We start from the raw sequence: 13,536 nt of genomic DNA, 5'->3' as shown, positions 1-13,536 counted from the left end.
GCTAGAGGACAAGTTACCCTGTAGACTGGGATCAGAGAAGGGACCAGTCCCCATCAAAGCATCCATTCCTGCTGTCTGTCTAGGATCAGCAGCAGGGAGCTGCATATTCCCTAATGCAGCCTTGCCGGCCAGCTTTCTCCAGGTTTTCTCAAAAACTGTAAATTGTACAGGTTGAAATAGAATTTCACCTCAGTGTCTGATATCAAATGGAGAAAGCAAATCTGTATTTATCACCCTTATTATCTGCATAACCTCAGCAGAACCTAGCCCATATTGTGCCACCTTGGATTGGAGGTCCTGGGCAACTTTCCAAGCAACTACCTCATGCTTGTCATGCTCCCCTGAATCTGGGAGAGCCTTATACACTGGGAAAGCTTGTATCTCCCCTTTAGGGGAAGCACTACCATCCTGAACTTCTGCAACAGCCTGCGGATGGAGTGTAACAGCTCCCCGGTTACCCCCAGAATCCTCAGCTCTATTTGGCATTCCAAGGGTTTCTAATAACCTCCAGTCACCCTCCTCCAATGCTCACATCTTAACAGACTCTAAGAAGTGACTGTAGTGTGTCGGACGCACCATTACCGTGCAGTCCTGAAAGGTCAAGGGGTGAGACCAGCGCAGCCTTTTTCTTCGCCGCGCGGCTACAGCCGCCTGACGACCTGGGGCCAGAACCTCATCTACCTCACTGCCTGACGATGAATCATCAGGCAAAGGCAACTCAGAGACGCTGGGAGTGAACAGAAATGGACGGGGAGGGGCACTTTGGCTAAGTTTGCTAGAGCCAGAACAGACAGTACAAACTGCAGTTGCCTGCTCTGCAGTTTGAACAGCAGTTTCTTTACGGAATGCTGTCTCGGCTGGTCCCGGCCGAGCCGGTACTGAAGCTGCTGCCACTGTCTCTGGGGCTGCAGCCGCGCTCAGCGCTGCGCTTGCCTCTTGCACAGCAGCCGTGTTCAGCGTGGTCGCCGCTTCCGCTGCTGTTTCGCTCTCCCTGGCCATGCCCGGTGCCGCTGTCTCTGCGGCTGTTTTGTGCTCCCCGGCCGCGCCCGGCGCCGCCGTCTCTGGCCCACACTCTGCGGACGTGCCCAGCGCTGCCGCCACTGGCCCGTTCTCTGCGGCTATGCCCGGCGCCGCCGCCCCTGCTCCGCAGCCGCTGCCGCTTCTGGGTTTTCCCATGGCAGCGCTGCTTCCGGTTTTGCCGCCGGCCATGCCGTTTCTTGGCTCAGAGCCGCGTCTCCCGCAGCTGGCGCGGGCGGAGCGGGCGACGCTGGTGGGGGGGGGGGCGTGGGTGGCGCGGGCACAGTGCGCCCCGCACGGTAGGGTGCCTTGGGCATTCGCTGCAGTAGCAGGCTGAATAGGTCCTCCATCCTTCGGGACAGGTTCGGTAACTCTGTCAGCAAAGGCAGATGCTGTATTAAAAGGTCAATGGCTCGGTTCTGCGACTGTGCAGAACAGTCCAGCGCCAAGGAGGGCAGCGGACCACACCCAGGCAGTCTCGGGGCAGGCACGCCTGGCACTACGCCGGCTAAGTCAGATCCAGGTGCATACACAACCGAGCTAGGAGCCGCTCTGGGCGTCCAAGTTGCTAAACCACTAATTTGCGGCCCTGGATAAGCCGTGGCCGCTGCCGAGCTGAGCGGCAAGGCAGGCTGTGCGCCCTCCTGCTGCCCCGACCCCCACGCCTCTGCCGGCGCGGGGTCCCTGGGGGCTGCGGAGTCCTGCGATTGTGCAGGGTGAGCCGGTGCAGGCTCTGCCTGTGGAGCCGGGGGGGTTTTTCCGAATCCACCATCATTTGCCCCGGAAGCCTGGTCAACGGGGCTCCCCTTGGACATTCCTCTGTCACTCATCACCGAGATAGGCGATCCAGCCCTGCTATCACGGTCAAGGTCTGTCAGCAGGATAAATAACGAGCACCAGGTTTTGTATAATTCTAACGCTGCTGGGTTCCCAGTCGGGAGCTAGTGTCGGACAGCACAGCTGAGTTCCTGCCATAAGGCAAAGTTTAGGGCACTATCTCTGTCCATGGAAATCCCTTTTAAAGTAGCCCAGTCTAATAATTCCCGAACTGAGTTTTCAGGAATGGAGGTGTGCAATATGCTAAACACACCTCTCCAGACCAGCACCGCAGTGTTGGTTTGTGAGCCGCTGTTCACCATTTCTCAGTCCTGTCGGACCTCCTGGTCCCGGGGGGGAAGGGAACAGCGTACCTCTAGAGGAATTCGGCTTGGCTCGCAGCGTGCAGAACACATCAGAGAGTGCAGATCACGTTGGGCAGCACCAAATATTACCGCAGGCCTGGTTCCTACAGTATATCACCGTGTCCTGCAGCCATAGGGAGGAGGAGGAGAGACGTTCCAGCAGGCTGGAATTGTGCAGCAAGATTGATTTATTTAATTATTTTACAAACTATTATAGACTTTTTTCTTCATAGTCTAATTGGACAAAGGACCAGCCACCCTTTGGGGGTGATTGGCTAAAATCCTAAAACATCCATTGTCAAAATATTTTTCTACTATACCATAAACAAGACTTTTCAAGGTTGCAGGTGGCTTGGTTGTTTACATTCCCTGCTACCTCTTCTGTGAGAGAGAAAAGTCTCTCACGCGCTTAGAAAATAACAAGAAAATCCTCGCTAGCAGCATTTTTGTACCTACACTCAACCACCTTTTTGCCTGTCTTGAAATGCAACCTCTCTTCCCACACCTCTTGAGTGGGTGGACAGTAAGATGTGGACTGTGGGAGCAAAGTCCCTTCCACTGTAAGAAAAGAGATTCATAACCACTTGAGGAACCTGAGCATACATGTATCCATGGGACCTGATGAGATGCATCCCAGAGCTCTGAGGAAACTGGTTGATGTAGTTGCCAAGCCACTATGCTATTTAAAAAGTTGTGGCAGTCAAGTGAAGTCCCAGGTGACTGGAAAAAGGGAAACACTGAACCCATCTTCAAAAAGGGTAGAGAGGAAGACCCTGGGAGCTACTGACTTCTGTGTCTGGGGAGATTATGGAACAGATCATCTTAAGCTATGCTAAGGTATGTGGAGGACAGGGAGGTGGTTTGAGACAGCCAGCATGGCTTCACCGTGGACAAGTCCTGCCTGACCAACTAGTGACCTTCTATGATGGAGTGACGATGTCAGTGCATATGGGAAGGGTTATGGACGTCCCTGTGCTTCTCTAAAGCCTTTGACATGGTCCCCCACAACATCCTTTTTCCTAAATTAGAGAGCAATGGATTTGATGGGTAGACTGCTAGGTGGATGAGGAACTGGTTAATTCGTTGCACCTGAGGGGCAGTGGTCAGTGGCTCAGTGTCCCAATGGATATCGGTGACAAGTGGTATCGCTCAGGGGTCCATACAAGGAGCGGTGCTATTTAATGTCTTCCTCAATGACATAGACAAAGGCATTGAGCAAGTCTGCAGATGACACTGAGCTGAGTGGTGCAGGTGACATGCCTGAAGGTCAGTATGACATTCAGAGGGACCTGGACAACCGCAAGAAATGGGAATCTCATGAAGTTCAACAAGGCCAAGTGCAAAGTCCTGCACACAGGCTGGGGCAACCCCTGGTATCAGTACAGGCTGGGAGATGAAGAGAATGAGAGCAGGCCTGCTGAGAACAACTTCAGGGTACACTGGTGGATGAGAGGCTGGACATGACCCAGCAATATGTGCTTGAAGCCCAGAAAGCCAACTGTATCCAGGTTTGCATCAAAAGAATCACAACCACCAGGTCAATGGAGGTGATTCTGCCCCTCTACTCTGCCTGGAATACTGCACCCAGTTCTGGGGTCCCCAGCATAGGAAGAACATGGACCTGCTGGAGTAAGCCTAGAAGAGGCCACAAAGATGATTAGAGGGCTGGAATACCTCTCCTATGAAGACAGATGGAGAGAGATGGGGTTGTTCAGCCTAAAGAAGAGACGGCTCTGGAGAGAAGGGGACCTGGAATAGTGTCAGGACAAATATTTTAGCAGAGCCTTTGATATAAGACAAGCAGTAATGATTCTAAACTAAAAGACAGTTGACTTAATGCAAGGAATGTTTTTACAATGAGGGTGGTAAAACACTAGAGCAGGTTTCCCCAGAGAGCTGGAAACATTCATGATCAGGTTGGATTGGACTCTGAGCAACCTGATCATGTTGAAGATGTCCCTGCTCATTGGAAGGGGATTGGACCAGATGACCTTTAAAGCGTCCTTTCCAACTAACTATTCTATGACTCTGTGAAAGAGAAGGATCCTGCCCTGTCTACTGGGTCTCATGAAACTGGCCAGATATCCACAGGGAACAGAGGCAGTCCCTGGCTTTGTCACACTTGCTCAATCTCTCAGAAGAAACCCTCCACAGCAGCAGATTTGGACTGAATGATTTGATAAGTTCTACACCAATTTTTCCAGAATTACAAACACTGGTTACCATCAATTATTTTATTTCCAATGGGTCGTTCATGATCTTGGCAACAAATTATGAATTGATTTTCACCTACTGCCTTGTCCCCACATGTTAGAAGATCACCTCCTATATTCTTAGCTCCTGTTCAGGGAAACCTCCTCTGCTCTATTGACACATAACAGGATGGGCCACCACTGATGAACAAAATGGAATTTATGGGTTTACAGTTTTCAGACTGACCTGCTTAAACTGGAGTTGCTTTTTCACTTTGTCCCAAATCAGGGTGTGATTCTCTCTAGTGAATTCTTGCCCTGTCATACCATGGCACAGCATCTCCCAGGGTGGTTACTCAGGAGGTCCACACAAGTTCAATAACCTACAGCACATTCCTTTGCAAACTGCAGCCAACAGAAGCTACACACAAACTTCTTAAAAGGTACCAGACGTTCAAGCTTAGCTAGAAAATGGGACACCAAGAAAAGGCTTTGAAGAGAAAATAGGAGTCAGCTTGTCTTCCTCAAGGGTTTCTCATGATGCATTAGGAACCTAAGCAGATTTTGCCACCCAAGGGCTTATGAGTTATTGCAGTCTGAGACAGTTCTGACCTTTTGTAATCTTGCTGTAAAGATTTGAGCCTCTTGGGCAAAAATTGCCTTCCAGCTTAGTGCTGGGATGAGTTACAGCAGCAAGGCAAACAGGGAGGAAATACAGCCCAGTGGGAGTTACTCTTCCCCTCTGTGAACATATCCTGACAAACACGTAACATAGTCCATTAACCTGATGAAGTGGTCAGTGTTCGTAATAATTTTAATACATTCAGTAAACAAGTCACACAACAAAGACAATTAACAGCATTAAGGTGTTGGTCAAACATACTCAAAGGTAAAAAATGCAAATCCATTCTGTGTGGTTTGTTGTTACTTTTCTTGTCTGGCTTTTCTGAAACCTTTGTTGACCTAATGTATTTATTTTTCTGTTCTTCATGTCTTATATTCCCTGACAGGCACTGCATTTGAATCTACATATAGTAAATATATAATATGTTATGTTTAAAGTTATGTTTAACTTATTCATGGACAGTCTTTATCATTTCTAAACCTGTGCTCTAACTTTTTAGATGTGGTATTGTGGGGTGAGCCACCAAAGTTTCCAAAAAATGTTAAAAACACTGGAATAAAAACAAGACCATGAAGAGCCCCAAACAAAATAACAAGGAACATGATCTTGAAGAATGTCCTAAAGATGTAGGTGTTTGCTGCAGCCAGGACAACTACTCCTAGTATCGTAGAAACTGCACCTTGAAGTACTGGGTAACCTAGCAGGGACAGAGCTTCAATTGCCCTTTTATTGGCTGATGACTCTCCACTCGCAACAAAGGCATAGGAAATATGAGCAGAAAAATCTACGGAAAACCCTATGCAAATAACCAGGTTGATCATGGATATGGAATCGAGATTGACGTTCCAGAATGCCATGAAACCAGCAACGCCAGCTATAACAGAGGCTATAGCAAAAGTCACCCACAAGCAGCACAACGGGTTAGGAATGAGCAGAAGGGAGACAATGAGCATCGCCCCAGCAGCCACGGCAACGTTCTGAACAGTGTTCTGCACTATCACCAGGTACTGGTCGTAGTAGATGAACGCTGGGTGATACACCTTCAGTGGAATGCTGCACTGCTCGGCTGCCTCTCTTAACTGATTGAGAAGATTCTTCTCATCAACGGCTGACGTCACATTCACTGTCTGGATGAAGAAACGTGAAGCTTCTATTTCATCCCGAGTCTTGTTTATGTCCCACTCAAAACTGGGAAAAAATCTGAACAGTACAGTTAAGTTATTAAAGAAGTCAGTCTTATTGTTTATATTTGCCGGTTTGGCAAGTTCTGTGTATACCCTCAGCCATGACTCTGAGAGGTTCTTATCTACATAGGAAATGTTCTCTAAATTCTGTGCACAGCTCTCAATGCCAAGACGCACCGTCGCATTCCAGTAATCTACGCTCTCAGTAATGACAACCATGACCCTGGGTCCGTATGTCGAGAAGTATTTCTCATCATCATCATAGTATGGAATAACGTAGGAGTCATCATTTGCCAGATTCCGGAGATCGATGCCTTCCCTGATCTGAGTACAGCCATAAACACTGCCACCCAAGTATGCTCCGTACAGCAACACCATGAGCAGCTTGATCCATTTATTTGTAATAAAAGGGCCATAATACTTTTTAAAGAATATGCTCATTGGATGCTCACCTTCTGGCTGAGATGGCTGCCTGGAACGGCTGCCAATACAGCAAGCATTGTACAAGCAGGAGTTCTCAGCCTGATCTTCACCTACTCCCACACGCATACAAGTCAGCCAGTGGCGGTTCTCTTGCTCCCTTTTGTGATTTAATACCAGAACAGCCCCAAAGAAGGTCATGGTATATACATAGCAGAAGACAAAAGCTGTGCCCGTATAGAGGCAAAAAGACCTCACGGATGGAAAAGCCGTCCAGGTGCCAATGAAGAAGGCCAAAACATCTGTGAGAGTGGTGATGGTCACAGAAAGTGCTGCTTCTGCATAAGTCTCGGCCAGCAGAGACTTAACACTGGATTTCTCTTTTTTCCTTGAACTTTGTTCCCAGGAAGCAATCATGATGAACATGTCATCAACGCCAACCCCTGCAAGAGGAGACACTGTTAACGCTGCACTGCAGAGGGCAGCTTCCACCAACACCCAACAAAATTACCTTATTCACATTTCAGTCTGCATAAAATTTTGAAAAAGGAAGCTGGGCTACTAACACTGCTCTAGTGCTGATGCAACTTACATGAGAATCTGGAAAACACATCCTTCATGTGTAGCTGAACGTGTTATTTTTCAGCACCTCCTGGTGACCTGGTAAGTTGTTGATCCCCCACTGACTCTGCTGAAGGACTGAGCACACCTACTGCATCTCTGACAAGTATCTTGTAGCTGATGTCCACGTGTCTCCTGATGCAGATGACAGATTTCAAAGCATCACATATTCTGATGCTCAACTATTCTTATCACTGGAAGCATCCCCCATTATCTCTGGAATCTCTTCTTCAGCACTGCAGCAACTTAGACCAAGAATTTCTTGTTCTGCCTTCACAAGACAGAAGAGTAGTTGCTACCACACGGGAGAAGAGTGATTCCCGTTTTCCAGTGGCTCACTTTTTAATGCTCTTTGTCCTCCACTTCTCTCCAGTTCATCTTTCAGCACTTACTCACGATTTATTATTCATTTATCTTTACATTTATACTGATGTACTCACAAATATTACCCACCAGATCCCTGGGAAACCCTGCCAGGAAGCCTGGATCCTGGGCCTGGGTTTTTGCTAAGATGCCAGAGTAAGTGAGAGGAAGTTCAAAAAGGAGGAGCCAATGGGCTTCCCTCAGCTCTGCTAACTCTCAAGACTTTAATCCCACACCTTTCAGTATTGTGCCATGTTGTCAAGGGCTCTTCTATTCACTGAAAATTAATCACACAAAAGGGAAAGGAGGGCTGCGCTAATAGTGGAGCGAGATTTAGTCAAGCACAGAAGAATAGATGAAATCACTACTGGCTACCTGAACAGGCAATTGCCAGTAAACATTCAAAGAGGAATTAAGCAGCACGTCACAAGGTACTACTGGATGGCATCGAGCCAGGCTGCTTCGGAAAGCAAGCAGCCTTCAAAGCAAATCCTCTGATGTACTGAGAATTTGTTTGCTTTAATGCAAGGAAGACAAAAGTCTGCATGTTATTTCTGAAGATCTGGCTTAAGAGACTGGCTTAAGCCCTTTTCCAGGTAAACAAAGGGGTCTTTTTGATAGTCAGAGCCATAGCAATTGATGAGCAAACAAAAGTAAATAAAAAATGCATTGGAATTATGCAGGAAACAAAGAAACAATGCCTGCCCTAAGGAGCATTTGCACTGGAAAGCTAGGATGATGCACAGACTCTGTCAACCTGGGAGCTCCGTGTGTTTTCCTTAGCACTATACCAAGCCCAAGAAAACATCACACGAATACATCATATAGCAGATCAGTAAGGATCAGTAAGGATCTTTGTTTTGCAGTAATTTGCAGCAACATTATCTAACAGTATTTGGAAATTTCAGCACAGGCTGTTAAGCAGTCTGTGCAACAAGGCTACAATGATACCAACTTCCCTGGGTTTTTTGGGGGGCAGGACTGCTTGCACGAATGGTGCATCACTTCAGTTGTGTAGCTGAATGAGTCTGGTTAGTACACAGAGGTTATATTGCAGAGGATTAATCATCCTGGCTACATTTCCAGGGACACTAGAACAATCCTGGAAAGTGCTAACCTTACCACTGTCTCATTTACAGTTTTCCAGCTGTAGCAGTGGATCTAGATCAGGCCTTGTCTTCTGGGAAAAGCTGCCCCTGCACCAGAACCCATCTCCAGTCCTGCTGTGGGCATGATGAGCTGAGCTGAGCTGAGCTGAGCTGAGCTGAGCTGAGCTGAGCTGAGGGGCTCGCCTGCCTTTAGGTGTTCTGAGGAGGCTGCACCTCTGGGTATCTCCTCCACTCACTTCAGGAGAAAATGTTGTTATTATCTGACATTCACATCATAAAAGACTGACACCATTAGATTGTTTTAACTTCACTTACAGTCTTTGTAGCTGAATCTGAGTCACTTTTTCTACTTACCCAGAATCAGGAATGGTGCATTTGCTACGGTGACCACAAACGGAACTCCACAGAAGAGCATCAGTCCAAAGCTGCTCAATACAGCTAAGCCGGAAGAAAGCACTCCACAGCTTGCAAGCCAGATATTATTTCTTATACAGCTCAGTCTGAAAATATTTCAAGGAATATCTTAGTTATGTGTAGAATACTTCACCAATGTGTTTGGCATGACAAGTGCACAGATACAGTGATACCCTCTCTCAGAAGAACTCCTGATGAAAGCTGCTAGCAGAGTTCCCAGGTGTCAGCACTGCATAAAATTAATTTCTCTAGGAGGCGTTATACACATTATTACCACTGCCCAACTATATTCGGAGGAGTACAGATGTGTACTGATCTTTGCATCAATAACAAGAGATGTCAAAATAAGGATACATAAGATCTACCAGTGACACTAGACTTAGGGAGACCCAAAAAACGGGTGAATTTCTAGCAGCTCTTTGATTTTTCATGAATTCTTGCTGTAGCATATCATTGGAAGCACCTTTCAGGCAGTAAGTGCTGTGTAGAGAAATTTTCTCAGCAGACAGATTGGCTACCAGCCTTTTTGCCAAGATGCCCCTGAGCACTGGTTCAAGCATTCCATAAGAAGTGCTTTAATAGGTATGATGCTTGATGCAAGCGCTAAACCAGGCTGCTCACCCTGCAAGTAGAATTTCTTTTGGAAGTACAGGACGCAAACAATGTACAGTTGTTGAGTGTACAATGGTTCGCTTTCCATCAGCACAAAGAAAGGGCAGATTAAGTTCTCTGTGGACAGCAGGTAAGCCTCTGATTCTACTAGCAAGCAGAGCAACTAAAGCTGTACCCAGACTTGCAGGAATCTATGAAGCTAGTGCACATCCACCCGAACCTTAACTAAGTACTGAACACTTGTTCAGGTTTTCATCTGCCATCTAAGCAGCTGGGAAATACAAATAGGTAGACAAGAAAAAGCAAAAAAATACATTTTGCCTATAAATTGTCACAGGAAGTCTGCAGCTTCAAGAACACCTTCAATCGGCAAAAGCAGAAACCAGCTGAGGGAGGTAAAGAAGAGCAGACATCACTACTCACTGAGCCATAGCTTAGAGACATTTTACCTTAGGCAAGAGATGACTGCAAAGGTTATTGTCAGGAAATATGTTATGGAGAAGAGTGGGATCACACTCTTGGTATTTCCTTCAAACTCCTGTTGTCTGGACAGCGAGGTAAAGTAGGTCACCTGCCGTTAAAACAACAAGGAAAGAAACAATGAAGCACTTTCCCTCTTCTTCGTGGTCTTTGTACACACGCGCAGGCAAGGCCAAACATCACGTTGGCAGCGGAGCATTGCCCTGGCCCTCGCAGCCCGCCCGCCTTGTCCCGCCGCCGTCTCCTTTCCTTTCCTTTCCTTTCGGCGAGGGGGCTGCCCGGACATTTCGGGCTCGGCCGCTCCGCACGGCCGTACCCGCCCCTGCGTTACCTGAATGGAGCCGAGGCGCAACTCCGCCACTCTGGACGAGATGTTCTGCAGGAAGCTCTCCAGCCACCGCCGGCTGTCCTGCGCCTCGGGGCCATCCTCCCGCAGGTAATACATCAGCTTCAGGGCCCGCGCCCTCCGCACCCGCCCGTCGTCCGTCTCCACGCCGCCCAGCGCGGCCCCCAGGAAGACGCTGTCGTTGACGGGGAAGCGGAGGCTCCCCGGGGCGGGCGGTCCCGCATCGCCCCACCGCGACAGCAGCGGGTTGGGGCTGGCGCAGCCGCCGGCGGTGCGGGCGCAGAGCCGCTCGTACTCGGCGTCGTGCACGGTCGCGTTCAGCCGCAGCACCTCTGCCCACGCCGCCGGGTCCAGGACCGAGGTCCCGTTCGTCGCCACGGCGATGAGGGCGGCGTAGGCGCCCTCGGTGGGCAGCCGCGGGGCGGAGAAGCGCTCCGAGTCGTCGGGGGGGAAGTGCCGCCGCACGAAGTCGCGCTCGTCCTTGGCGGGCCCCCACGTCGGCGTGAACTGCCCCTCGATGTCGTTCGCCTGCCGCTGCGGCAGGAAGAGGAAGCCGGCGCCCAGCCCGCCCGACAGCAGCAGCGGCACCAGCACGAAGGGCCAGGGGCAGGCGGCCACGCCGCTCGCCAGCCCTTCGAAGAGCCGGCGCAGCGGCCGCTCCACGCAGTTGGTGTTGCGGCAGGAGCAGCGCTCCGCGGGGTCCCGCGGCCCCGCCATGGGCGAGGCGGGCACGGGCTGCCGGCGGCGCGTCCCACGCCGGGGCCCGACGGTGCGGTCTGTGCCGGCGCCTGAGAGGAGAGGGAGAGGAGTTCAAATCCGCCCTCTGCTCCTCAGGACTTCGGACCGCGTTTTTCAGCGGGCGGAACCGCCCCCGCCGTGACTCAGCGGGGCTTCCGCCGCCTCCCGGGTCCGGCGGGGGGGGGCCGGGAGGGCAGACCAGGCTCTCCCCGCCGCGCCCCGCCTCGGGTTCATGTCCCCCCTGCCCTCCGTTTCCCCCCGGCTTTGGCTCCGCGGGGTCCGGCCCGTTTGCAGCGCCCGCCGTGCTGAGCCGCTGCCTTGAGCCTGGCTCTGGTTCCGGCTCCGTGCAGACCCTGCCGCTTCCCGGCACGGCCCCGCGCCTATATTTCATCCTCTAGACATCATCGGCTTTTTTTAGTGTTTTCCCCGAAGCTGCTGCAGTCGTTGCTTCACTACTGGGCATTTTTCTTCTATCTGAGAGCAAAACACAGACGGTGATGCACATCTTGCGGTGTTTGCTCTCTCAGTGTGCAGGTTTATAAAACGGGAAAGTGACAGTGAAAGAAATAAAAGACTTTGAAACAAGGGTTAGCAATTCCAATTGGCAAGTCCCAAGAATATCACCAGTGCGATGTGCCAGAGCTTTATGCAGTAGCAATGATAGAAAGGATCTTTCCAAGTCCAGAAACTATCCTGCAGCCTGGTGTTCTTGACACTGGTGACAGTGATTTGAGTGGTTTCGGGCTTAGAAGAACATTAAGCTCAGATGCGACAGTGCTAGAGAGGTGTCCAGACAATATGTCACAGGCAGGCACCTCTTCTCATTGCCTTTGAAAGAAGCAACTCTCTCCTCTCCTGCCAGTAGTTGCAGAAAAGTTGTAGGTATCTCTTCTCTCCCATCTAGGGAAGACAGGCTTGGCACCTGTGAGTGTAAAATAGCCAGCCAGGCTCTGAGCAGCGTTATATACCTCCTGCTGTGCTCAGCACCTAGGGCAAGTTGGATCCTGGTGATTCCCTTTTCCATGCACAGGTGTTCTGAGACAGGTATTTCAGCTCTGAATTTCTCACTGGGAAACAGGCACTTAGAAGCTGTTTCTTGTAACTCCTAACTTGTCGTAATCTAAGTTCTAATTAGCGTGACTCCAGTGATAGCTTGTCCCGTGTTCAGGTCTCGATTTCCTTGAATGGACTGACATTATGTTAGAGTAAGAGCTGTTTACATAGGAGGAATCTGACAACAGAAAAAGGGGTAAGCTACTTGATGTCATGTAGATACTTAGATCTTCGTGTCAAAGAGTTACCCACCTGGAAAAGATAGCTTTTCTTACATAGAGATAACTAGAGAGAAGAATATATGTGTGGCTGGGAATAAATTACAGAGACACACCTATCCATAGCCAGACACCAAGAAGATTTCTAAGAAAACCTGGCACTTAATCCTGTTGTGGAGGATTCACTGACATTGCAATAGACATGAAGAGATGGTGTCCAGCTAAATGCATTCACTGTAAAAAACAGCCATGAAGTGTTACTGACTTTTTTAAGCTCAGCAAGGCAGAAAATAAAATTTAACCACTTGTCCTAGCCAGTTTCTTTCTGGCTCCTCAGGAACTTGAGACAAATTCTGGTAATGATTAAGAGGCAGGAACTGGCCTAATGGCAGGACCTATCCAGTCAGGGTACCCAGTACACTGGGCACAGGTTAACTCTGCCCTTAGGTTAACTCTGAGACTTAGGAATCTCACCTATGGCTCCACCAACTCTCAATTCAGAATGGACTTGAAGAAAGAAATATATGCCAGTCTTCTGCTAGAACCTGGATTCTTGTCCTTGTTCCCTGGCCTATTCATGCTCTTGATATTAATTTCTAATAGGATAAAATCTGAAATGCTTCTTGGGGTAGAGCCAGGAGCTGGTCTACAGGACTTGCGGCCAGCCAGCTTTCTGGTATTTTTTGGATGAAGGCACAAGCTCTCCTGATTGTTGTGTTGCATTTGCTGGAAGTTTCAAAGTTAAATCCCAGTGAATAGCTGTTTAGACATATTGCCCCATAGGTAAATACAGAGCAACATTTCTTTGTGTTTCCCAGTGCTAAAGAAATGGTGTAAAGGAAAGCTGATGTACATATCGGACATGCCTAGAAGACAGGTGAGAGGGATAACTGGTGCCTCACATTTAAGCAGATTGTACTTGCATCTTTGCAAGGTTTGTGGGGACTCAGCAATACAATCAAT

The 13,536-nt window shown here is 49.2% G+C and overlaps 1 protein-coding gene across 1 annotated transcript; it reads right to left on the bottom strand.

Moving 5' to 3' along the window:
* Positions 1 to 5,186: 5,186 nt before the first annotated feature.
* Positions 5,187 to 11,410, bottom strand: LOC138106266 (patched domain-containing protein 3-like). The gene is made up of 4 exons (XM_069006573.1): positions 10,550 to 11,410; positions 10,188 to 10,309; positions 9,067 to 9,212; positions 5,187 to 7,062 (listed from the first exon to the last, which is right to left on the bottom strand). Exons 1-4 carry the CDS (start codon positions 11,279 to 11,281, stop codon positions 5,468 to 5,470), a joined length of 2,595 nt encoding a protein of 864 aa, XP_068862674.1. The 5' UTR covers positions 11,282 to 11,410; the 3' UTR covers positions 5,187 to 5,467.
* Between the last annotated feature and the right edge of the window lie 2,126 nt (positions 11,411 to 13,536).

Source organism: Aphelocoma coerulescens, chromosome 2 (genome assembly GCF_041296385.1).
Source record: "Aphelocoma coerulescens isolate FSJ_1873_10779 chromosome 2, UR_Acoe_1.0, whole genome shotgun sequence".
In the NCBI taxonomy this organism is placed as follows: Eukaryota; Metazoa; Chordata; class Aves; order Passeriformes; family Corvidae; genus Aphelocoma; species Aphelocoma coerulescens.
Note: the sequence above shows the minus strand (reverse complement) of the source record. Positions and strands in the feature narration are given on the sequence as shown.